This window comes from Piliocolobus tephrosceles, chromosome 3 (genome assembly GCF_002776525.5).
Source record: "Piliocolobus tephrosceles isolate RC106 chromosome 3, ASM277652v3, whole genome shotgun sequence".
In the NCBI taxonomy this organism is placed as follows: domain Eukaryota; kingdom Metazoa; phylum Chordata; class Mammalia; order Primates; family Cercopithecidae; genus Piliocolobus; species Piliocolobus tephrosceles.
Window position 1 is genome coordinate 177457122 of NC_045436.1, and position 25295 is coordinate 177482416.

General features: G+C 44.0%; 1 protein-coding gene across 1 annotated transcript in view; it reads right to left on the bottom strand.

Moving 5' to 3' along the window:
* Positions 1–25295, bottom strand: part of EVC2 (EvC ciliary complex subunit 2) — a 155247-nt gene that overhangs the window by 74733 nt on the left and 55219 nt on the right. The window contains exon 10 of the mRNA XM_023206693.1: positions 3815–4139. Within this exon, the coding sequence (XP_023062461.1) occupies positions 3815–4139 (325 nt within the window). The remainder of the gene's footprint in view (positions 1–3814; positions 4140–25295) is intronic.

A 25295-nucleotide genomic window follows, 5' to 3' on the forward strand; every position in this document is an offset into this window, starting at 1 on the left:
TTACTCAGTATTGTACTAAACTTTACTCAGGAAAGCTGATACTACTCCTTTGCTTTTCTTTTTTAAAACCAATTCTTGGTGGAATAATACATCCAAAATATTTTTATGTATTTGATTTAAAGATGACTATAACACATGATGGATAGTCATGATGGATAAAGTAGGCTGTGGTTTTGTGAGATGGAATCACTTGCATGGACTGGAAGGAAACCAGTTCTATTAAATTCTGCAGCTCAGATACCATTTCTGGAAACAGACTGGTTCAAATAAGGTGGCTGCTTGTCTTTGAACAGGGTGACCCAGGAAATCTAGAGGGATGGTGCCCACCCACTGCATGCTGGTGGGCAAGGTGGTGTGGGTGGGAGAGAGGCTGCAGAAAAGTCATGGAGAATACAGGGTCAGGAAGCCCTGAGGAGGAGAGGGACTGTGTGACAGATGGGAGCAGGGCACAGTCCCAGCATCCTGTCCTCACGCTCTCCACATAAAAAAGCATTGCCCCAGGCAGTCTTTTGATAGCAAAGGCACTAGAAACATTCTAGATGCCCCGTAGGATGGGTTCACATGGGGCACACAGCAGAGGGATGTAACCTCCACTGCAGGAGGGGGCAGTGTGCACAGTGGTTGGGGGCGTGCTGCCGGACATGCGGCTGACTGGCCTCGGGTTGCTCAACCTTCCCCGGCTCAGTTTCCCCACCTGTCAAAGTGAGACCCTCTCAGTCCCTACCTCACTGAGTTGTTGTGAACAATAAAGAGACGGTCAATGGGATGTGCTTAGAACAATGCCAGACACACCGTGCATGCTAAGGAAGAATGAGCTATTTTTATACATCATATTTTGTAAGAGTATTTAATAAAATCAGCAAATGTATATACTGTGATGTAAAGTGAAAACAAGAAATATATATAATTATACAAACTGCATAATCCTTACTTTGTAAAAATAAATGGATAAAAGCAAAAGGCTAAAATGTATGCTGGCACCTGAGGGCAGCTGTGAAGGCGGCCTGAGCCATCCCTGTATCTCCAGGGTTGGGTATACAGTAGGAACTCAATAATGGGCCGAATGAATGATCCTCTGCCATTGAGTGGCGGGATGGGCTTCCCTTTTTTTTTTTTTTTTTTTTTCCAGGGCTTTTTCTTTTTCAGCTTTGGATCTGAAATCAGACAGGCTTTCTGTAAGGGGCCATATTTTAGACTTTGCGATCTGAAGTCTCTGTTACGTATTCTTTTTGTTTGTGTGTTTGATTTTTAAAACTCTTTAAAAATGTAAAAAACATACTCAACTCGTGGGCCACACAAAAACAAGCTGGGCAAGATTGAGCTTGTGGGTCCTTGTTTGCTGACCACTGCCTTAAGGCACTGTCCAGGCCTCCCTTGTTAAGCATGTATTATTTTTAAAGGTAAAAAAAATTGGCCATGCATGGTGGCTCATGCCTGTAATTCCAGGACTTTGGGAGGCCAAGGTGGGCGGATCATCTGAGGTCAGGAGTTCGAGACCAGTGTGGCCAATATGGCGAAACCCTGTCTCTACTAAAAATACCAAAATTAGCTGGGCATGGTGGTGGGCGCCTGTAATCCCAGCTACTCAGGAGGCTGAGGCAAGAGAATCACTTGAACCCGGGAGGTGGAGGTTGCAGTGAGCCAAGACTGCACCACTGCACTCCAGTCTGGGTGACAGAGTAAGACTCTACCTCAAAAAACAACAAAAAAAATTGTAACAGATTCTGGAAGGAATCAAAAGAGAGATAATGGGATCATTTAGGGGCTGAATCACCGAACAGTGCATTTAATACATTCCTCCTAAGGGCCCGGCTCAAGGATGCGTGATGTTGACCAGCACGGTCATAGACAGGGCATCAGAGGGCAGTGTCAGCGAGGGAGGCTGCAGTGGACTGAATGGTGATACCCCCACCCTCCAAAAAAGGTATGTCTAGATCCTAACCTCAGGACCTTATTTGGAATAAGGGTGTTTCCACATGAAATTAATTTAAGATCTTATTAGATCATCCTGGATTATTTAGGTAGGACCTAAATTCAATGACAAATGTCCTTGTAAGAGACAGGAGATGAGAGGGTTACCTGGGAAAAGGCCACAGGAAGACAGAGCAAAGATTCACGTGATGCAGCTACAACCCCAGGAACACCTGGAGCCACCAGAAGCTGAACTAAACATGGAAGGATCCTACTGACAACTAGATTTTGGACTTCTGGCCTCCAGAACTATTATATAACAGAATGAATTTCTGTTGTTTTAAGCCACTAAATTTGTGGTGATTTATTACTGCAGCCACAGGAAACTAGGACAGGAGAGCCAAAGAGTACACAAGCCACACCCTAAAATGAGATGGTTCTGAAGGCAAGCGAGGCCCCAGGAGCAAGGGAGCAGATGCGGGCAGGACAGTGAGGACCTCGCCCCTTTTCTTTACTGCTCATCCCACATCTGACCGCAGATGACCATCTGTGAGTCACGAACTGTTAACAAGACAGCTGTAGATGGCCACGGTCTGCGGAAGGGAAGCCGAGTTCAGAAGCTTGTTCTTAAGTAGTTGGAAGCCCTCCCTAGGGTCGTAAATGTTCAGAACAGGATTTGCAGGCTCAGGTCACATGAACTGAATAAGCCATCTCTTTCACAGAGGAAAACAGAAAGCAGGTTTGATTTGGTACATTCAGGAAAAACTCTAGTTCTTTCAAGGCAGCAACTGACACAACTTTGGGAAAAACAAGAGCTGATTTCTGAGCAATCTGGGCCAGCCCTGGGAAGGCTGAGTGATGAGAACTCCAGCTGAGCACTGTGAGCTGAGAGCCTTCTGCAGCCCATGGGCGCCGGGCAGCTGCTTTTCCTACATTGCTTCTCCCACCCACCCTGAGAGGTGGCTGCCATTAGGCTTGTAGTGCCTAATTAAGGCCTTCAGGGGCAGAGCTAGAATGTACTAGACTGTGAGTCCAGGTTTTTCTGACTCTAGAGCCTGTGCTGGAGAGAACTGTAACCTAACAGGCTATAGTCCAGAGGGGGACACATGCACTCTGACATCACAACTTTCTGTGAACCATGCCCTCTACAGACGTGCTCTGCTATGAATGAAGCCTTTCTTCTCTACCCATGAATTCTACAGCACTGTGAACATACCTCTATTAAAACATGACTGAATAAAGTCTCATTTTTTATGTGTACAGATTATTTTCATAAGACTATGAACTTCTTGAAAGGAAGAACCTTTCTCATTGCTCCCTATACCTTCACTGCCTAACCCAATGCCTGATGGACAGTAAGTAATCAACACATTTTTGCTAATGAATTCTGGATAGATGGATGGGTAGATGAGTGATAATGGGCAGACAGGTGGATGGGTAGATGGATGGAAGCATGGGTGAATGGGTAAATGGATGAGTGGATGGGTAGATGGCTGGATGGGGAATGAGTGGATGGGTAGATGGATGGTTGGATGGGTGATGGGTGGCATGGATGGGAGGGTGAATGGATAAATGAGTAGGTGGATAAATGAACAGACAGATGGATGTGTAGATGGACAGATGGGTGAAAGAGTGGGTGGATGGATGGACAGGTGCATAGATGAATGGATGAGTGGGTGGATGGATGAGTGGGTGAATGGGTGGATGGATAGATGATGATAGATGGATGGTGGGAATGGTTGCATGAATGAATGAAAGGGTGAAGAGATGAATGGGTGGATGGTTGGATGGGTGATAGGTAGATGGATGGAGGAGGCAAATGGACAGATGAGTGGGTAGATGGATAAATGACAAATCCCTGAGAGAAAGGGAAGTGAACGCCTTCCTTTCAGACCTGTCTTACCCTCTCACTAGCACGTTTCAGCAGCTCTTCTGCTTCCTCCATTGCCATCATCTCTCTCTGGTACTGGTTTTCCATCTTCTTTCTTGTTTCCAGGTCACATTCAGCTGTCAATGCCACCATCTTCCGATCGTACTCCTCTTGTATTTCATTTTCCAGCAACATAAACTGCTTTTTGAAAACATCACTCATTTTTCTTTCTACTTGGGGTGAGAGGTGGCCACTGCTGGTGAGATTTTTCAGTAGAAGGGCAATGATATCCTTGCTGATTTGTGTTCGACAAGCCTCCAGATCTGCATCTGCCCGATTCAGGGTTGCAATCTCCAACCTAGCAAACACAAAAACCAAAAGAATTCCATTACATGAAATTGCAACAGAAACCAAAGGTCTTTCAAAGCTCTGAGGTTTTAATTTATGTGTAGGCAAGGGCTTTCTTTGTCCTCCTTTTCTTTCTTTCCCCACTCACCTCTGCTTCATCCAATTATTGAAGGCCATTAGCTGACTCTTAGTAAATTTGTAAGGTACCACATGATGTACAAAGGAATGTATAAGACGTGTTTTTGTCAACAAGTAACAAGTCAACAACGACAAGGAAACCAAGGGAAAAATGGATAGCTAATATATTTGGAGGATTTAAAAATAAAGTTTATTTTACTGTTCTTCCCATTAAAAATTAATTTATGGACATGACTACTACATGTAATGTCATATCCTGGATGGAATCCCAGAGCAGAAAAAAGGACATCAGATTAAAAACTACGAAAATCTGAATAAAGCATGGACTTTGATAACAACTGATACATGATCACACTGTATCAACATTGGTTTGTTAATTTTAACAAATGTCACATAATAATAGAAAATGTTAATAACAGGGGAACCTGGGTGCAGGATATATGGGAATTATCTGTATTATCTTCTCCATTTTTTTATAAATCTAAAACTGCTCTAAAAATAAAGTCTACTTGAAAATATGTATGAGGCAGTTCACAGAGTCACAGTGTTCTGAAACTTGACTGGTGGTAGTTGCAAAACTGTATACACTTCCAGTAACACATCAGACTGTACTCTTAAAATGTGTGAATTTTGATATGTTAATCATACCTCTATAGAGCTAAGAAAAGCTACATAGGGAAAAAGTTAATTTATGTTCATGGTAAAAATAAGTCTGGAAAATAAAGACAAATAGAAAAAGATTTCGTTCACTGTGAATCCATCATTCAATCAGAACTAATGAAGGCATTTTGTTATTTTATTAGTATTACTTTTTATTTTACTTTAAGTTCTAGGATACATGTGCTGAACGTGCAGGTTTGTTATATAGGTTTACATGTGCCATGGTGGTTGCTGCACCTATCAACCCGTCATCAAGGTTTTAAGCCCCTCATACATTAGCTATTTGTCTTAATGCTCTTCCTTCTCTCACCCCTGACAGGTCCTGGTGTGTGATGTTCCCCTCCCTGTGTCCATATGTTCTCACTGTTCAACTCCCACTTATGAGTGAGAACATGCAGTATTTGGTTTTCTGTTCCCGTGTTAGTTTGCTGAGGATGAGCGTTTCCAGCTTCATCCACGTCCCTGCAAAGCATATGAACTCATTATTTTTTATGGCTGCGTAGTATTCCATAGTGTACATATGCCACATTTTCTTCATCCAGTCTATCACTGATGGGCATGTGGGTTGGTTCCAAGTCCTTGCTATTGTAAATAGTGCTGCATGTCTTTACAGTAGAAGGTCATGATTCAATTCAAACTAATGAAGACATTTTGTCATATTTCCTTCCAGCCTTTTTTCTATGCATATTTTTTCATAAATGTCCACTATTTACACAGATGCATGCAGGTACAATTTTATTCTTTTTTTTCCGATTAACATTGCTATTTTCCAATTAACATTGTTATAGGTCTCTTCCAGTGGTATTTAAAAACGAAATGCTTCTTTATAAGGGTTGCAAAATATTTTGTCATGTGATACAGCACCATTCAATGACCATTCTTCTATTGTTGCACATTTGGATTACTTGCAAATTTCAAAATCTAAAATAATCCTGAAGCAAATCACTTTTTACAGAGCTCTTGATATTCACAATAATTTCCTCAGTATGGATTCCCACGAGAGGAACTGCTGGGTCAGATGTCAGCGACATCCGTAAGTCTCCTGGCACATCCAGACAAACTGCTTTCCAGAAGAGACCCCCAGCCATACATCAGGATCCTCACACTTAGCCCCACCCTCCACTATGTCAAACATCTTTGATAATCTGAATGGTGTACGACTGTAAAAATACAAGGGTTTTAAGAAAACTATTATAAAATTTGCAAGGGCTTCAGTATATGACTTCCACATTAACCAGGTCCAAAACTCGTCAATATTGACCAATCTTGTTGTCTCTACTGCCTTTCATGTTTGAGCAATTTAAAGCAAATCTCAGATCTGTCATTTTACCTATAAACACCTCACCGTGCTTCTTTAACTGTCAAGGAGTTATACGTAGACAGACCGATCAACAGACAGATAGATGTGTGTATGTCTATGTATCGAGTAACTTGTCTGCATGAATATGTACATGCATATCTACTTTACCTAACCTTGTTGCTAAAAGGTGGTAAAATATACTACCCCAAAATGTGGTGTTCTGGCATACTGACTATTTTCAGCTAAAGATGCCTCCAAAGACAAACAAACTAGCTAGTACCAGATCACTCTGAGCTTCAGCCTGTTTCTTTCTTTTTTTTTTTTTTTGAGACCGAGTCTCACTTTGTTGCCCAGGCTGGAGTACAGTGGTGCAATCTTGGCTCACTGCAAGCTCTGCCTCCCGGGTTCACGCCGTTCTCCTGCCTCAGCCTCCCGAGTAGTTGGGACTATCGGGGCCTGTCACCACGCCCAGCTAATTTTTTGTATTTTTTAGTAGAGACGGGGTTACACTGTGTTAGCCAGGATGGTCTCAATCTCCTGACCTCGTGATCCACCGCCTCGGCCTCCCAAAGTGCTGGGATTACAGGCGTGAGCCACCGTGCCTGGTCCAACCTGTTTCTTAAAAGTAGAGGGATGAAATTCCCACGTGAAGGATGCTATCCCTATATTGGAAGGAAAGCAACATTCTTATCATCAAGCATGAAAAGTTGAGACCAAGATAATTCTATAAAAATAGATCTTGGTAAAATAATTCTTACCCGCCTTTAGCCTTACCACATAATTTAGTTGTTTTTTCACAACGTGCTATTCTTTGTCCAACTCAGCATATTACCATTCACCTCTAACCACGTCTTTGGGTCTTCATTTCCTTACGCGGGCTCCAGTGTCATGTCAAACTTATATTAAATTTGCATGTTGTTTTCCTGTTAATCTATCTCTTGTCAATTTAATTCTCAGGCCCAGCTGGGACCCCTAAGAGGACAGAGGTAGGGTGTGACTCTCTACACTGTCATTATTATATACAAAATATTTAAAACAGGCCGGGTGCAGTGGCTTACACCTATAATCCCAGCACTTTGGGAGGTCAAGGTGAGTGGATCAATTGAGGCCAGGAGTTCAAGACCAGCCTGGCCAATATGGTGAAATCTCGTGTTCACTAAAACTACAAAAATTAGCCAGGTGTGGTGGCAAGCGCCTGTAACCCCAGCTACTCGAGTGGCTGAGGTGGGGGTTGCAGTGGGCCAAGATTGGGCCACGGCACTCCAGCCTGGGCAACAGGGGCGAGACCGTCACAAAATAAAAAAAATTAAAACAATCCCAATAAGGAGAAATGTCTAGTTATCTGTCATTATTCAGACTACCTCAAGTGTCTCAAAATGTCTTTTTACAACTGAACATTTAATTCAAGAACCAAACAAAATCCCATAATGCCAGTTAAGTTTCCTTTATTCTAGAACATTCTGGCCTTCCATCTTTCCTTCTACAGCATTGATGTATTAGGGAAGTCAGGCCTCTACCCTGCAGAATGTCCCATGTTCTGGATTTGACCAGTTGCTTCCATGGGTGTCACCGTACCTCTCTCTATTCCCTGTATTTCCTGTAAACTAACAGTTAGATCGAAGATCTTCATTCAATTGGTTTTACTTCTTTTTTTGAGTGACCTTTAAAAATTGAGACAAAATATACATATATAATTTACCATCTTTCTTTTTTTTTAGGCGGAGTTTCACTCTGTTACCAGGCGAGAGTGCCGTGGTGTGATCTCCGCTCACTGCAACCTCCACCTCCCAAGTTCAAGCGATTCTCCTGCCTTAGCCTCCCGAGGAGCTGGGACGACAGGCGCCCGCCACCATGCCCAGCTAATTTTTGCATTTTTAGTAGAGACAGGGTTTCACCATGTTGTTGACCAGGTGGTCTCGATCTCTTAACCTTGTCATCTGCCCGCCTCGGCCTCCCAAAGTGCTGGGATTACAGGTGTGAGCCACCACGTCCGGCCACCATCTTTTCTTTAAGTGTGCAGTTCAGTGGTAATAAATATATTTTATTTATATTCTTGCTTTCCTTCGTCTAAACCTACCCCTTCATGCCTGGGCTCCAGTAACCACTATCCTATTCTATACCTTCACAAGGTCCACTTTTTTAGCTCTGAGAACATGTGAGTGAGAACATGCGATATCTGTCTTTCTGTGACTGGCTTATTTCACCTGACATAATGACCTCTAGGTCCATCTATGTTGCTTCAAATAATAGGAATTTGTTCTTTTTTATGGTTGAAAAACATTCCATTGTGTATTTATACCATATTTTCTTTATTCTTTAGGGCACTTAGGCTGATTTCACATTTTGGTTATTGTAAATATTGCTGTGATAAACATGAGAATGCAGATATCTCTTTGATATATTGATTTCCTTTCTTTTGGACATATATCCAGTAGTGGAATGACTGGATTATATGTTGGTTCCACTTTTCATTTTCCAGCATCCTCCCAAAGTGGTAGTATATTTGTACTGTGTGCTTCCTTTACGTCCATACTACAGGGTAAGGTTAGGGTGAATCCATAGGTTCAAGTGGTGCCAGCATGATCCCTGCATTCTAATATTTCTCATCAACCATGCGTCTAATGATTTTAACATCCACTTATTACTTTTTTTCTTAACTTTTAAGTTCAGGGGTATATATGCAGGTTTTTCATACAGGTAAACTTGTGTCATGGGGGTTTGTTGTACAGATTATTTTGTCACACAGGTATTAAGCCTAATACCCATTAGTTATTTTTCCTGATCCTCTCCTTCCTCCCACTCTCCACCCTCTGATAGGCCCTAATGTCTGTTGTTCCCCTCCATGTGTACATGTGTTCTCATCATTTAGCTCCCACTTATAAGTGAGAATATGTGGTGTTTGGTTTTCTGTTACTGAGTTAGTTTGCTAAGGATAATGGCCTTCAGCTCCATCCAAGTTCCTGTAAAGGACATGATCTCACTCTTTTTCAATGGCTGCATAGTATTCCATGGTGTATATGTACCACATTTGCTTTATCCAGTCTACCATTGATGGGCACTTAGGTGGATTCCATGTCTTTGCTATTGTGAATAGTGCTGGAATAAACATGCATGTGTATGTGTCTTTACGACAGAATGAGTTATACTCCTTTGGGTATATACTCAGTAATGGGATTGCTGGGTTAAATGGTAGTTCTGTTTTTAGGTCTTTGAGAAATTGCCACACTGTTTTCCACAATGGTTGAACTAGTTTACAGTCCCATCAACAGTGTATAAGCATTATATTTTCTCCACAACCTCACCAACACCTGTTTATTTTTTTATTTTTTGAGATGGAGTCTCGCTTTTGTCGCCCAGGCTGGAGTACAATGGCACGATCTTGGCTCACTGCAACCTCTGCCTCCCAGGTTCAAGTGATTCTCCTGCCTCACCCTCCCGAGTAGCTGGGATTAGAGGTGTGCACCACCACATCTAGCTAATTTTGTATTTTTAGTAGAGACTGGGTTTCATCATGTTGGTCAGGCTGCTCTCGAACTCCTGACCTCAAGTGACCTACCTCCCTTGGCCTCCCAAAGTGCTGGGATTACAGGCATGAGCCACTGCACCCAGCCTATTTTTTGACTTTTTAGTAATAGCCATTCTGACTCGTGTGAGGTGCTATCTCATTGTGGTTTTGATTTGCATTTCCCTAATGATCAGTGATATTGAGCTTTTTTTCATATGTTTGTTGGCTGCATGTATGTCTTCTTATGAAAAGTGTCTATTCATGTACCTTGTACACTTTTTAATGGTTTTTCTTTCCTGTAAATTTCTAATTGTTACCTAGATCCATGATTTCATTAGGGGTTTAAAAATGCACATTGTCTAATTCTATCACTTCTTCTGCATTTTTAAGCTGAAATTCTTCAAAAAGAACTTTCATCAACAATTCTGTTACTCTGACATAAAGTTCAGAGAGCTGCATAATTATTTCTCTTGTATTTTATCAATTTTCTAATTAAAGGGTTGGTGTCTAGCAACCTTCAATGATGAATAATGAGTTTGGGTTTGTTTATCAGCTTGTTTTGTTATGTTTTAGCATGAGGGCAAAGGTTTATAAAACTTTTCTCAGCTTCCTGAGAATCTGAGCTTTAGTTAACTCTTACTCAGAAACCTACTAAGAGGAAGAATATCAAATAGGTTACCAGGCAACACGGCTTTTAGCAAAAGTAATACCAGATTGGCAAATTACACATGGATGAGAAGACTGGTAAATAAATTAAATACCTAACAGGGATGCCATACCTTGTACCTCCCTGAGGAAGATGCCTCTTTGAACTGGGCATATCTCTTGTGGGACCCTTGGAAGCGATGTCTATGAGTTGTTACAAAAGATATTGTCACCTGTGGGGTAGGAGTACTTTAAGCCAGAAAGACTCCTGCACCTACCTGATGTGGATTGCATCTCCCTGAACCTGACCTGTGTCACCTGGGAGGAAAATGCCCCCCAAACAGTTGTGTAGGCTGCTGTGTGACCTGTGGTGACGACACCCACAGGAAAATAATGCTGTCCTCACAGCAAGTGGTGTTGCAGACCCTCAAGACTTCTGAGTAGATGAGGCCACGTGTGCCCTGTGAGAGTCTTGTGAGTCCAAATGTTTAACTAACCCTAGGAAGCCCCCCCCTGCCTCTGCATAGTGTCACTATGAAATTGAAGATTTTTATATATTTGGTAGGTTTTGATCAACTACAGTCATTATTCTTTTTGATGCTTGAATTTTACCATCTTAGATTAAAATAGCTTCCGTCCCCTTAAGATACAATTTAGCCTAGTTTTAAACAACAGGTCATTCATTTGCTTCTTTCATTTTCTCAAAAAGTACTTATTGAACATGTGTCTATGCAACGAGTGCTTTGCAGGTTACAAAGCAAGAAAGAAACACAAGAGCTGCCTCAAGGCAGTGTGTGTATGGCTAAATATCAAATGAACTAAACAATCAATGTTGTACAAGCTCAGAAAACAGAATCCCTTCTCTACTCTGAGGCAGACAGAATGGATCTCACACCTTAAACGAAGCCTTATGTGGCAGGGAGGACAGTGCCCCTGCCAAAGACATTCACAGCCTAATCCCCAGAACTGCAAACATGTTAGGTTTCATGGCAAAGGGGAATTAAGGCTACTCATCAGCTGACCTTAAGATTGAGATCAAGAACAAGGTCTTTTAGGAAAACAGGAAGAAGCAGGGTCAGAGTTGGAGAATGCCATGCCGCGAAGGAAGCTGACATAGGAGTGATGACGTCAACTTTGGAGATAGAAGAAGGGGTCCCAAGTCAGTGAATGTAGGCAGCCTCAAGAAGCCGGAAAAGGCCAGGAAGTGAACCTCCCCTAGAGCTGACATCTCTCTTTTTAATTGACAAGTAACAGATGTACACATTTTCTGGGCCCATGTGATAATTTAATACATTCATTTAATGTGAAAAGATTTAATCAGGTTAATTGGGATAGCCATCACTTTAAATATTTGTCTTTTCTTTATGCTAGAAACATTAGAATTATTCCCTTCTAGCTATTCTGATATGTGCAATGGATTATTGTAAATGATAGCCACCGCACTGATCTATCTAAAACTGACATCTTGATTTTTACCTGGTCAGACCTGTATTGGAGTTTGACCTCCAGAACTTTAAGATAACACATTCATATTGTGGTAAACCACAGAGTTTGTGGTAATTTTGTTCCAGCTGAATAGGAAACTAACACACCTTACTTGACCACTCCAACCATCGTTCATTAATTCATTAAGTTACACGACCAAATGTGTGGCTGCTTGTGTTGGGAAAATGGCAGGTGCTGTACCAGTTGCTTTACCAGTGGTTTGCTGTGAAAGTACCTGCTAGCTAAGGGGCCTGGGTAAAGAACTGAGTTTCCACACCAGCACAATGAGGACCACCCTCACAGGTTGTTGTTCAGAGTTAAAGAAGAGAAGAAACAGAAGGCACACAGCACAGCCTGGCCCTTTGTTGGCTCTAAATAATAATAGTTTCCTCATTCTTGGTTCTTCCCTCTCACAGAAGACTGGCTGCAGAAGAGTCAGTGCCCACAGCTCACCTTCCCAGTTGCCTGGGAAGACAGTCTCCGAGGCACTCTTCACTGTAACAGTTTTAATGTTAATCACTGTGGATAATCTGTCAGAAGAGGCGATGATAAAAACTGTCAGGGTGTTCCAAAGCCACAAAAGAAATGTCCCTTTAAATCAATTTAAATACCATGCCACTAATGAAGCAACTCTTATCCACTAATTTCCCAAAGGGCTGCAAGAGAGGAAAACAAATATTAAGAATTCTTCATTTCCATACAGAATCAGGTTCACTGGTAAAGAGTTAAATTTTCATTGCCCCCTATGGCATTTTGACATTTTTAATTAATCAGACAACAATGAAATACACGTATTTTCCCACGCCCCTAAAAGTCCCTAACGATCCCATGAGGCGGACAGAGACATTTCGGGCTATATATGCAGGGTTCTTACTCTCAGGTGTCTTTATGACTTCAACAGCTCGGCAAAGTTAGCAGGATTCACTTACTGCTTTCTCAGGAACAATCATTTTTTGAGGTCACAAAACTGAGGCCACAAAAATGTCACCTTGTCACTGTGCTTCAAATATGAACATATTTTCTCTGGCCAGTTTTGCTACATATACAAACTGTACAAGTGATATTCCTCTTGGAAGTGACAGACTTCACACAGGAGTTTAGAACCACGTCCAGCACACAGGAACCACTTACTAAATGTAGGCTATTAAAACTTGGGAATAGGTTTGCCGATGAAAACATCTTTCTAAGGGGAAACAGTACTGCTTAAATTATCCAAGACCTGATTAATACTTTGATTAGCTATTGATGATTAAAAAAAAGAGAGAGAGAAGATGACATTAATTCTTCTTTCTTTCTTCTTACTTATTTCACATAAAAATTAATCAAGTTCTCACCAAACGGCAAGCAAGGTGTCAGAGCAAAATTAGGATAGAATTTGATGCACGTGCAGCAAATGTTCTCCAGAAATTGAAAGAGGACTCATTAATCAACATGGTGGATAATTAATTCAGAAGGAAAATGAAATCACCATGGCCATTTTTTTACAATATAAATCTGGCATCTTCAAGGTAGCAGGTGTAAGCACAACAGACCCCCAAAACCAATTCAATATGAGTGAAACTGAAATTTTCCTCATCAGAAGGTAATTCCAATGGACAGACAATGCTGCAAGATTCCTCTCTGGGACCATCAATCATGTTTATAAACTATCCATTTGCAGGCATGGACAATGGAAATTTGAGAACAAAAATACCTCCTGAGTATATTTACTGTCCAAATTGTAATGAGAGGTTAAATGAGAGTAAAAATAGTCACCTACATGAGCAAAACACCAATAAGACTTATGACAAACGATTACATTTCTAGTTTGGTAAAACCTAGACTCTAAGGTATAAGAGGTCAGCAGTTTGCATCTTTCCTCACTGACAATTTTCCTCTTAAAGATTTCTATGTTTAGAAGTGGGATTGGGCCGTCCCTCTCCAGGGAAGGGGGTAAAGATGTAGATAGATGCCACTAACTCTTCCCTCCTGGGCTTTCCACATCACTGCCCACTGCCTACTCCACCCACTGCCAGACTGTGACAGACCGGTCAGCCCTGGAAGAGGCAAAAAGGAGAAGTAGAACTATCTCTCTCTGCCTCAAATCCTCCCTGTCCTTCCTGTGCTTCCCTCCTAACTCTCTTTTACACATATCCTAATCAACTTTTCCTGGAAGGTAAAATTTCGTTATATTTGGAAGCATGCGCTTGGAAGTCACATTAACTTAGCTTCTTTTTTTTTTTTTTTGGGAGACGGAGTCTCACTCTGTCACCCAGGCTGGAGTGCAGTGACCGGATCTCAGCTCCACCTCCCGGGTTTACACCATTCTCTTGCCTCAGCCTCCCGAGTAGCTGGGACTACAGGCGCCCGCCACCTCGCCTGGCTAGGTTTTTTTTTGTATTTTTTAGTAGAGACGGGGTTTCACCGTGTTAGCCAGGATGGTCTCGATCTCCTGACCTCGTGATCCACCCATCTCGGCCTCCCAAAGTGCTGGGATTACAGGCTTGAGCCACCACGCCCAGCCTAATTTAGCTTCTAATTTCAGCTTTACCCCTCAGGAACTGCATGAGCTCAGGTGGGTTACTGACGTCTCTGAGCCTAGTTTCCCTGTTGGCTATGTGAGAATTTTATCACCCACAACAAATGAGAGTCACGGAGAGGATTAGTAATAGTGCCTCTTATGATCAGGCTTTGTTTTAATTGCTATATATATATAAAAGCCATTTAATCATCACAAAAAAAATCTTGTAGGTGATTGATGTCTCTCTTACAAGTAAAGAAACTGAGGCACAGAAAAATTAAAATACCTTGTTCAAAGTCACATTACTATTAAATGACAGAACTGGGATTTGAACCCATGACATGTTGCTCCAGAGTCCTTGCTGTACCATCTGTCCTACTGCCTCAAAACAGCACATGAAGCACTTAGCCCAGTCTCTGGCACAGAACAGATGCTGGAAAACGTGACTTCTCATTGTGTGGCTGTTGTTATGTCTGTCATGTCTTTCTTGATATCATTCTTTATGGTAGAGAAACGAAGATGCAGGGGAAACATGATAAACACATGGATGGATGGGTGGATGGCTGCAAGGGTGAATGGATAGATGGACAGATGGGTGAATGGATAGATGGACAGATGGGTGAATGGATAAATGGAAAGATGGATGAATGGATGGATGGATAGATGGAGGGATAGATGGATGAATAGATGGATGATGGATGAAATGAATGGAGGAATGCATGGGTAGGTGAATAGATGGGCTGATAGATGACTGACTGGCTGGATGGAAGACTGGATGGGTAGATGAAGGATGGATGATAGATAGATAGACTGGTGAGTGGATGGATATACAGATGGATGGATGACAGGTGGACAGGTGGGTGAATGGGCAAATTGATAGACGGGCAGATGGGTGGATGAGTAGAGAGAAGGATGGATGGATGAATAGACGAATGAAAAAATGGGTGGGTGAAAAAGATGGGTGGATGGATGCATGGGTGGAAGGAGAGATGAGTAAATGGATGATGGATGGGTGAATGAGTAGGTGCATGGGCACATGGGTAGGTAGAAGAACAAGTGAATGGGTGAGCGGGTAGATGGATGGATGAATTAGTGGATGAATGAATGATTGATAGGTAGGTAGGTAGAGAGATAACATTTGAAACCCTTATTTGAAAAGACAAATTGTGCTCTACCTGAAGGTTAGATGATGATCATAGGAAACAACTGCAGGATGGAAACTGTACAGGTGGCTTTAGAAATGGAACAAACCTTAGATGTCAGCTAAGTCACCTTTCCAACCAATACCTGGGTTTTCTCAACATCTTGTAGTCCCCAGCCTCTGCCATGTGCACCCACCACAATGGGGAGCTAGCTGCCCCTCCAGGCTAATTCCCCTTATAGAAGAGCTTAGAGAAGCAGAAAGGCTTTCTTCATAATTAGCTGACATTTATATCCCTAAAATTTCCATCACTGCCCCAGTTTCCACTGTCTTATCCACGACAACCTTGCAGATATCTGATGATTATGATCAGGTGAACACAAAATATCACCAATCCAGGCTAAACAGCCTTAGGCTTCTGACATGGAAGGCCATGGTGGGGATTTGGGTTTTACCAGGGAACAGGGTAAAGCTGGTGAAGGCTTTTCAGCACAGGTGGCCCAACCGGATTCACTGAAAAGGTACCTCTGGCTGGTGTGTGAACGGACTGGACGGTGAGGGATGGACGTGAAGTTGGTGGCAGAGGCCACAAAAGAAATGGCAATGGCTGAGATTCAGGTGCTGTTGATGAGATGGGAAGAGGTGGAGAGCTCCAGGAGGGAGAGGGGAGAAGTCCTACATAGGGACCAGTGTGCAGGTGAGGAGAGGCTGCATTAGGATGGCACCGCAATTCAGCCGCCTGCTTGTAGTAAACACCATGTTTACCACACGTGACACTGTATAAATGGATTTCTGGTTAAGGACAGATGCACCCTCCGGGAATGTCAGCTGCCCAGCACTGAGATGGAGAACTGCATGTGTTTCCTGTGACTGCTGCTGTAACAAAGTACCACAAAGTGGGTGGCTTCAACCAACAGAAATGTGTCACCTCACAGCTCGGAGACCAGAAGGCCAAGATGAAGGTGTCGGCTCATGCAAATAGTAGGCAGCTGTGCCAGGAAATTAAGGTCCTCAGGAGCATCCTCCAGCCAGCAAGGGTTGCTGGTGGATAAAAACCCCAATGTGAGGGAGGTAGCAGGGAGGGTCTGCAGCCTTAGATGAGGATTCTTGTGACTCCACTCTGAACCAACTAGAGGATGCATCTTTGGGGTACTCTGCTCTCCTGCAGAAGTTCTCAAACTATTAAACATCAGAAAGTACAAGAACGATTTGAAGACACAAAATGCAGCTCCCCAGGCCTGCTCTCAGGTTCCGGTTCAGAAGGTGTGGCTTAGGGAGATGTACTTGTTTCCTAGGGTACTTTCCTATGTAGCCAAGTACCATCAGCTGGATGGCTTAGAACAACATTTATTCCCTCCCAGTTCTGGAGGCCAACAGTCCAAAGTCAAGGTGTTGGCAGGGATGGTTCCTCCTATGGGCTGTGAGGGAGGATCTGTTCCATGCCAGCTTGGTGTTGCCAGCAACCTTTGGTATTCCTTAGCTTGTAGCTGCATCATTTCAGTGTGTGCCTCTCTTCACATGGTGTCCGTCCTGTGTCTACGTCCAGATTTCCCTCTTCTTATGAATATACCAGTCATGTTGGATCAAGGCCCACCCTAATAGCCTCACCTTAGTGAGGTTACAACTGCAAAGATTATACTTCCAAATAAGGTCATACTCACTGGTCCCAGGAGTTGTGACTTCAACATAGCCTTGTGAGGGGATGCAATTCCACCCATAACAGCAACCCTGAAGGTACTGCAGTCCCTCTCCATCCATGACAACATCCAAGTAGAAATGGGTTGGCCATCTATTAGGCATACCAGAGACTATTCCTGCTTTAGCCAAGAATTTGGGCCAGATGACCACTAAGATCCTGTGCAGGATCCAGATTCTAAGATTCTGTTTTCCTGGGAAGGTATAAATTGCTTTATCTTCAGGTCAGCTCTTAGTTCATGAGCTGGGAAAATGTTCTTTCCCCTAAGAAAGGTAAGGCCCTGGTAAAGTCCTTTCCTCTGGAGAGAAAAGGGGCATTTGGTAAAAACGAGGGAAATCTGAACAGACTGTGAACTTTAGCTAATAATAATGTATCAATATTGGATCATTCACTGTAACAAATGTAGCATATAAGACATGAGCACTAGGGTAAACTGGGTAGGGGAGATAATGGGAACTCTCTCTGTGTTCTCCTCTCAGTATTTCTACAAATCTAAAACTGTGCTAAAATATAATCTATTAAGTAAACAAAAAGTAGAGCTGGACTCCTTAGTATGTATGTGCCTGTTACAAATGAGGCCCACCCTCTCTTCAGCACTGAGATGCCAAGAATCTGGAGATGCAACGGGAACTTGAAACAAGAGGTTGAAAACGGGCCATGCATGGTGGTTCATGCCTGTAATCCCAGAACTTTGGGAGGCCGAAGCAGACGGATCACCTGAGGTCAGGGGTTCAAGACCAGCCTGGCCAACATAGTGAAACCCTGTATGTACTAAAAATACAAAAAGTAGCCGGGCGTGGTGGTGCATGCCTGTAATCCCAGCTACTCTGGAGGCTGAGGCAGAAGAATCGCTTCAACCTGGGAGGCGGAAGTTGCAGTGAGCCAAGATTGTGCCACTGCACTCCAGTCTGGGTGACAGAGTGAGACTCCGTCTCAAAAAAAAGAGGTTGAAAACAGCCTATATATCCTATAGGGAGAAGAGGGGGCCTGGAGTCAGTCCCGGAGCCCAGGGAAGGCCCCGCGGCAGAAATTACAATTTTTGAGGGGTCTCTCAGAAGCTCCTCTTTGAGAGAAGAAAGGGGGCACACATGAATTTCTCCAGGTTCTGGAATCCACATGCCAGAGCGGACCTCCACTGGAGATGCCTCTTCCTTGCATTTACATCCTTGAGGTTTCAACTTAGCAGTCAGCTTCTCTGTTCCCTAAGGAGACTTTGCCCACGTGTCCTTCCCTTGCATTTCCAAGGGTTTCCTCCAATCCTTGGTGGGCAACGGCAGTGCAGGCCTGGAGCCCAGGGGCATCACTGCGGGGGTGGCTGGAGTTTTGCTGATGTTTTCTGAATTCCACCCGGTGCCTGGAGTGAGGAGAATCCTATGGACTGTGCCATTGAGGAAACTTGGAACCCAGGCTTGGCCTGGGCGTGAGGGACATGGTTAATCTGTGTCCAGGAGTGTAAGAGCACCATTCCAGGCGGCTGAAGGAAGCCACTCTGTTGTTGAGTTGGGCCCCGCTGGCCATGACTTAGCAGAATGAGCAGCTGGGGACGGAGTGAGACACACGCTGAGTGTCACGGGTGGGGTGGAAGCTGCCACTGCAATGGTGGTTCCACCTTGCGCTATACCCTGCACCATGCCTCTCGGCACATGAGCCCTCTCTCCCTGCAGACAGTGGGCATGGACAGGCTCCCTGCTTTTCCTGGCTTCCTTCCCGGCACCCAGCCTACATCGTGCCTAGCGCTGAGGGAAGAGCACAGTAAACACTTGCCAAAAGAACAGAAGGTGTTTGTCAGACAGAACTCCTCAAGAAACCCTCACCTTGCTGGAAGATGACAGTGAGAGTTGCCGTGGGAACCCAGCAGGCATTCCCTCTGCTCTGCTCTGCTCTGCTCTCCAGTGGCCCCTTTACAAACTCCATAAGAACCCCACCATGTCGGGTGCTGCACAGGAACCCACCACCTCTCAGGAAATCCAGAAGCGAGGATCAGGTTTGAGGATAGGGCTGCTGTCCATCTTAGCTGACCTTTGCTCCTGCCAACCGTCTGGTACTCCAGGTGAACTCTGATACTGATCCTTCCAGAAAGGCAGAAGGGCCTAGACACGGGTTATCTGTATCATGGGGCTGGAGTGAGGAGAGATTCACGGGTCCACCAGGACCTTCTTTCAGAGAGTAAGGCCTCTTCCCCACCACCACCCATGTGTCCAGCCTCCTGCACATGTTCCTCTGGCACTTGTTCCCCCTGCTAGAAATGCCCCATGCACATTCTGACAAGTCCTAATGGCCCTTGAGATCCAGCCCAGATGTGCTTTGAGGTTCACCTGGTGCCGCCAGGCCTGCGCCACCAAAGGGACAGGGTTTGATATGGGAAACAGTCACAGTCCGAGCATCACAGACCATGCTGAGGGCCTCAGAGGGAGAGCACACATGCACAGTCCCTGGTATGGACCAAATGCTTAATCCATATGGAAGAAGAAATGGAAGGAAGAGAAGGAAGGGAGGGAGGAAAGGAAGAAAGGGAGGAAGGGAGAAAGAAAAGAAGAGAAGGAGGGAGGGAGGGAGGGGAGCAGAGTTTTACAATAGCTTAGAACTTGGAAGGGAAAGAGATGGGCATTATTTTTAAGCCTTGTAAAACTGACCACCACCCCACAAGGACCTCCAGTGCAATATCTCACAATGGGTCATGAAGTGAGATGATTCAAGTCCAGAAGTATTTCCTGAGCATCTGCCATGTGCAAGGAACCACGTCTATCCCACTCAACGCTGAGGGAAGCGGGGGAGGTGGGCAAGCTGCACTCTAGTCTCAGAGAAGTGCTGCCTCCACTCAGACCTCGGGCCCTTCTCTCTTTGTGAGTCTCCTCTTGCATGATCCAAGAATCTCCACCAAATGGTCTGCAAACAGCCAGGAAGCACCAGAGGATGTCCCAGCCTTGCAGTCAGAAGACCTGGGTTTGAGCCCTGGACCGACCATGGCTGATGGAGAGGTAACCGTTTCCAGCATTTCCCGTGTCTAAAAACACCCCTCAGCTCCTCGGAAACATTCCAGAAACCATTCTCTGACACACCCCTTCGAGTCCTCTAACCCACTGACCTCCTCCTTTTACTTCTTCTCAAGGCCCCTCAAGTCTCCACTTCCTTCCTCATCCTCTTGAGATGTTGTGATCCCTTCCACCCAAAGATTTGCAGCCCTAATTCCTGGAACCTGGAAATGTGGCCTTCGAAGGGAAAAGGGCCTTTGCAGATATAATTAAGTGAAGGATCTCAACACGAGGAGACTATGCTGGATTATCCAGTGAGCCCTAAATCCAGTCCTGAGTGACCTCCTAAGAGAGAGGCAGAGGGAGATTTCATACATATAGAAGAAGGGGAGGCCACGGGCAGGCAGAGACGGAAGTAAGTTGGCCACAAGCCAAGAAGTGCTGCGGTCCTGGAAGCCCCAGAAGCTGGAAGAGGCAGGAACAACCCTCCCAGAGCATTTGAAGGGAGCATGGCCCTGCTGATACCTTGATTTCAGCCCAGAGAAACTGATCTGGGACTCTGGCCTCCAGAACAGTGACAGGGTGAGTTTCTGTTGAGTGAAACCACCAAGGTCAAGGTCATTTGTTATAGCAGCCACAGGATACTAATATAGTTAAGTCCCTATCCCTCTCCCTCTCACCTGGAATAGCTCTCCAGGCGAGCTCTGGTCCTGGCACCGGAGTAAGGTCAGCACTGCATCCCATTGTATAGATAACGCAACTGGAGTCACCAACGCAGTAAGTGGCAGAGCTGGGACTCAATCCCAGCAGTCAGGCCTGGGTTTTAACCACTGGGCTCTATGCCATGCCCACCAGTGGCCTCCATGGCTCCACTCAGACCACTGAGACCACTGCAGGGGAAGGCACCTCGTCCAGGCAGGCAGGCCCACCAGCCTCACACGGGCAGTCCATGCTGCTCAGCAAGTCTGGGTTTCTCTAGTAAGCCACCTCCCCATGGTCAGGACTGTTTCACACTTTTCTACATTCCCACCTTTTCCTCCCCTGCTGTCCTCACCTTGAACTTCATTGAGAAGCATCTGACAGGTTCATCCCATGTGCCCTCCCCAAGCCACACACCTGCTGCATCTACATAGACTCTGCCATCCTTCCTATCATGACAGAGGATGGCCCAACTCCTGTCCAGTCCTTCCATCAAACAGAATCTCCCTGCAAGGGTGTCCCAGCCATAGGACATCCTTGGAGGAAGCTGGATAGCCTGAAGAGCCACATCACATCTGGAAACATGTCTTCTGTTTTCAGTAATGCTGCACCTCCTCCTAGTCTTTGCTATCAAGTACCTTATAGCCTCAAGTTTTCTCTGCAGGTGACTTTCAATTATAGCATTCCACCAAGAGTAATGTGTACCTACTGCGTAGTGGCACTTACTGTGCCAGGCACTGTTGGAGGCACTAGGGATGAATCAGCGAGCAAGACAGAAGGTCCCTGCACTCACAGAACTTACTGCCCAGGTGGGTAAGACGAAATACAACAACATTAATTTGAAAAAATAAGGTAGTTTCCGGCAGCCCCGAGTGTTGTGAAGAAAATTAGAATTTCAGGATAAAGAATGGAGGCAGTGTTGCTGTAGGGAAGGCCCCTCACTGGCTCTAATGACTCTTCAACCTCTGTGCCGTCTACACCTCCCACCCTGGCTTGGTCCTCTTTTGGGTCCTCAAATGTCCACATCCCTTCCTACCTCCTACACATGCTGCCCACTCCAAAATGCCCCTCACCAGCTGTCAGCTTAACAAGCCCCCCTTAGAAGTGTCCTCTCCAAGATTCTTTAACAGAGCCCCTTGTCCCTTCATAGCTCTGACCACGGTGTAGAATCAAAGAATTACCAGTGCACAGAGTTGTGTGTAAGCTCTATAAGGACAAAAACCAAGATACTTGCTAGTGTCTGGCAAACGAGAGTCTTGGATCTACCACAGTGCTTGGTGAAGAAGGAGCCCTCGGCAAGAATCTGTTGGATTCATCAAGCCATTAATTACTTTTTAAAAAGTACTGCATGCATGAACCAGCAACCCAATCAAAGAACAAGTGAACAAAAGAATCTTGGATGAGTTGTTTAATTTCCCTGGGTTTCAGGTTTTTAGAGATGAGGAACAAAATCATTTCTCTAAAGTGTTTACAACGAATAAAAAGAGTAGAAGTTGTAAAAATATACCATATGGTTGGCACATAAAAAACTACTAAACACACATATTTAAAAGCCTCAATTCGACAAATACTCATGGAACACTTACTTTGTACAAACACGATTTCGAGACAGTTTAGAGGCAATGTTGGTAGCATACAGAAAGAGTCCTAAGCTTGTTCTAATAACAGAGGAAACAGACATAGATCTGAACTTCTTTTTTTGTCTTATGTTCTTTGATTCTCTGAAACATCTAAGCTCAGTCTTTTTAAAAAGCTGTTCAGTCAATAGAAGAAAAGACTGAAAACACTCAGGCCTAAGCCAAATCCATTACTACCTGTGTGACCTTAGGGAAAAACCAATAAGCCTTTCTGAACCTCAGCTTCCTGGTCTAAAACGGGAGAGATGAGAGAATTAAATAAGATCACAGGCGAGAGGTGTGTGAAGTGGTCAGGCCTAGAGTAAGGCTGGAGCTAAAACACGATCGGCACTCCATGCCCCTAGAAGCTTCCAGAACCAGCCGGTCCTGCCCAGTTCCTCCTTCCTCCTGGTCCCAGCATGTGCTGAGACTGAGTCCACCTCCATTATAACCACAGTCAAGGAGCCTGATAAAAATCAAAGGAAATAGTCCTTCCTCAAATCCTCTCTGTAAGACAGCCTATGAATAAGCAATGTAAAAACCACCACACACACCTAGGAAACGCTCTTTGTCAAAAATAACTCAGCAGGATAAAGCAAAGTTATGGCTCTGATGGGGCTTGAAATGAGGGGGTAATCAAGTCACCTAATGGCATATTTCGAATCCCAGCTAAGCTTCATGTTAGAATTACAAATGGGATAACTGATTTGCCAGAGAAAAATGCTATTTTTAGTGGGGAGTGTATCACAGATTTCCACGCATACTAAGCTCCTGCCATTCTGAGTGACATTTTCTTTCTGGGAGCATCTAAGCAGGACTATACAGCAAGATGGAAAGATTAAAAGTAATTGGCAATGCTATAATTGAAAAAAAAAAAAAAAGACTGGGTTCCTAAAACTAGTGTCCAACCACAATGCTTGAAACAGAACTGGAGTTCAATAAATATTGAATGTTGGGACAGGAGGGAGGATGGGAAGCTGGGGGAGAGGAAGAGAGGAATGAATTTAGCTCACAAGCTGAACACTCTCAGTGCATGCTTGATAATCAATGCTAAACACTCTTCAGGAAAAATAAGACAAGCTCCCAAGAAAAACGAATATAAAATTCCAGAGGTGCAAGAACAAAACCATTATAAACTTCAACATTCCTACTGTACTCAAGCATCAGGACTGGCAAACTGCAGCAGCTGCTTATAATTTCATATAATGTAGGGATAAAGACTGGGCTTCTTATGCCCCATTACTTTTTGAATAAAAAACAAAGACAGGAGGATTAATACTTTCCTATTTTAAAGTACTAATTACTTTAATCGGAAGGTTATGGAGTACCACATACTTGCAAATTAAATATCCAGGTGCTGATTGCATGATCCAAATCTTTTCACTCTACTTGTCATTTTCATGTTTTGTAAGAAAACAGACTTTTAGCTCTGAAGTCATTTGATAATTAGCTGCTCACACCACGTAATATAGTAAGTGACATTTATGAACCTCTGCCAATAACTTCGCCTTCCACTGCTCGTCCATTTCTCCCTACTACTTCAGACAAGGTGGCAAATTTTAATTTGTAATCTTTGGCATTCTGATTAGGGAATTAAGTGAAAATGAAGAATGGCATCTGGATGGCTGCACAAGGCTTAATTAACCAAGCCATACAACTGGCACCCAGCAACGGATGAATAAGCCCTGACTCGCCTCTTCGTACAAGGTCAGCCCTGCAGTTACGAGGCTCCAGGCCTGGCTCTTCACCAGGCACCCAGTGAAGAAGGAGCACTCATTCAAACAAGAAGGGAGTCCCTTTCTTCTGAGAACAGTCATTGAGCTCACAAAGTGGAATGAGTCAGACATAGCAGAACTCTTCTCTCAGGTCAGTAGGTGGTTGCTCCTGAAAAGCATGACACAGAGCTGCTTCTGGTTCTACCTAGGATCTACCTCTTTGTGTCACAGGACACCATTTCTCGGACCCAGGGAGGATCAGGAAGCCGCTCAGTTTTGCTCCCCAGGTCTCCCATGTTCAGTATGCTTTCAATTTTCTTGAGAAAGACTCAAGGAAGGGCAAATCACCCTGACCACTTCTCTTTAGGGTCTGCTAATCTGACCAGGGCTCACAGCAGCTATTACCATAAGGACACGTCCCTATCACAAGTCTCTTTCACATCATTACACATGACAGTATCCCGAGGCTCTAGGTTATGGGTTCCCCATTTGAGAGATGAGAAAACTGGGCTCAGAGAACGTCTGTAAAATATAAATGTGCCTGAGCCTAAACAGTGAGGAAGCTCAAGTCCCATTCTTCACTCACCAGATGTATTGCTGTGGGTAAACCTCTCAGCCTAGCTGAGCCTCAGCTGCTTCGACTATCAAACACTGAAAATAAGATGCCATACCAAAAAGCAGTACCATGAGCACCAAATTAAATAAGGGGTGTGACATAAGCACCAAATTAAATAAGGGGTATGCACATTTCTAAAAGTGACATAAACATAAGGTATTTTATCTGAAAATATAAGGCATTACAGTTTATCATCATCTTGATGATTCCAAATTCCCAGAAATTACCCTCCAGTGGGCAGTGAGTGGGCAGAGAGCTACAAATCTTGAACCTAGAATAAAAAAAGGATTCCTGTAAATGAAATCCAATATGAAGAGTTCACATTTGGCCCCATTATTAATCATCAGCAGTCTAACAAGAAAGCAAAGCATGTTAAAATAAAAATAATCAGATACAACCAAATAAGAATTTGATCTGGGAGAAATGAAGCCCAGCTTTGAATGATCTCAATCTCTGATTGGATTAATATAATCCATAA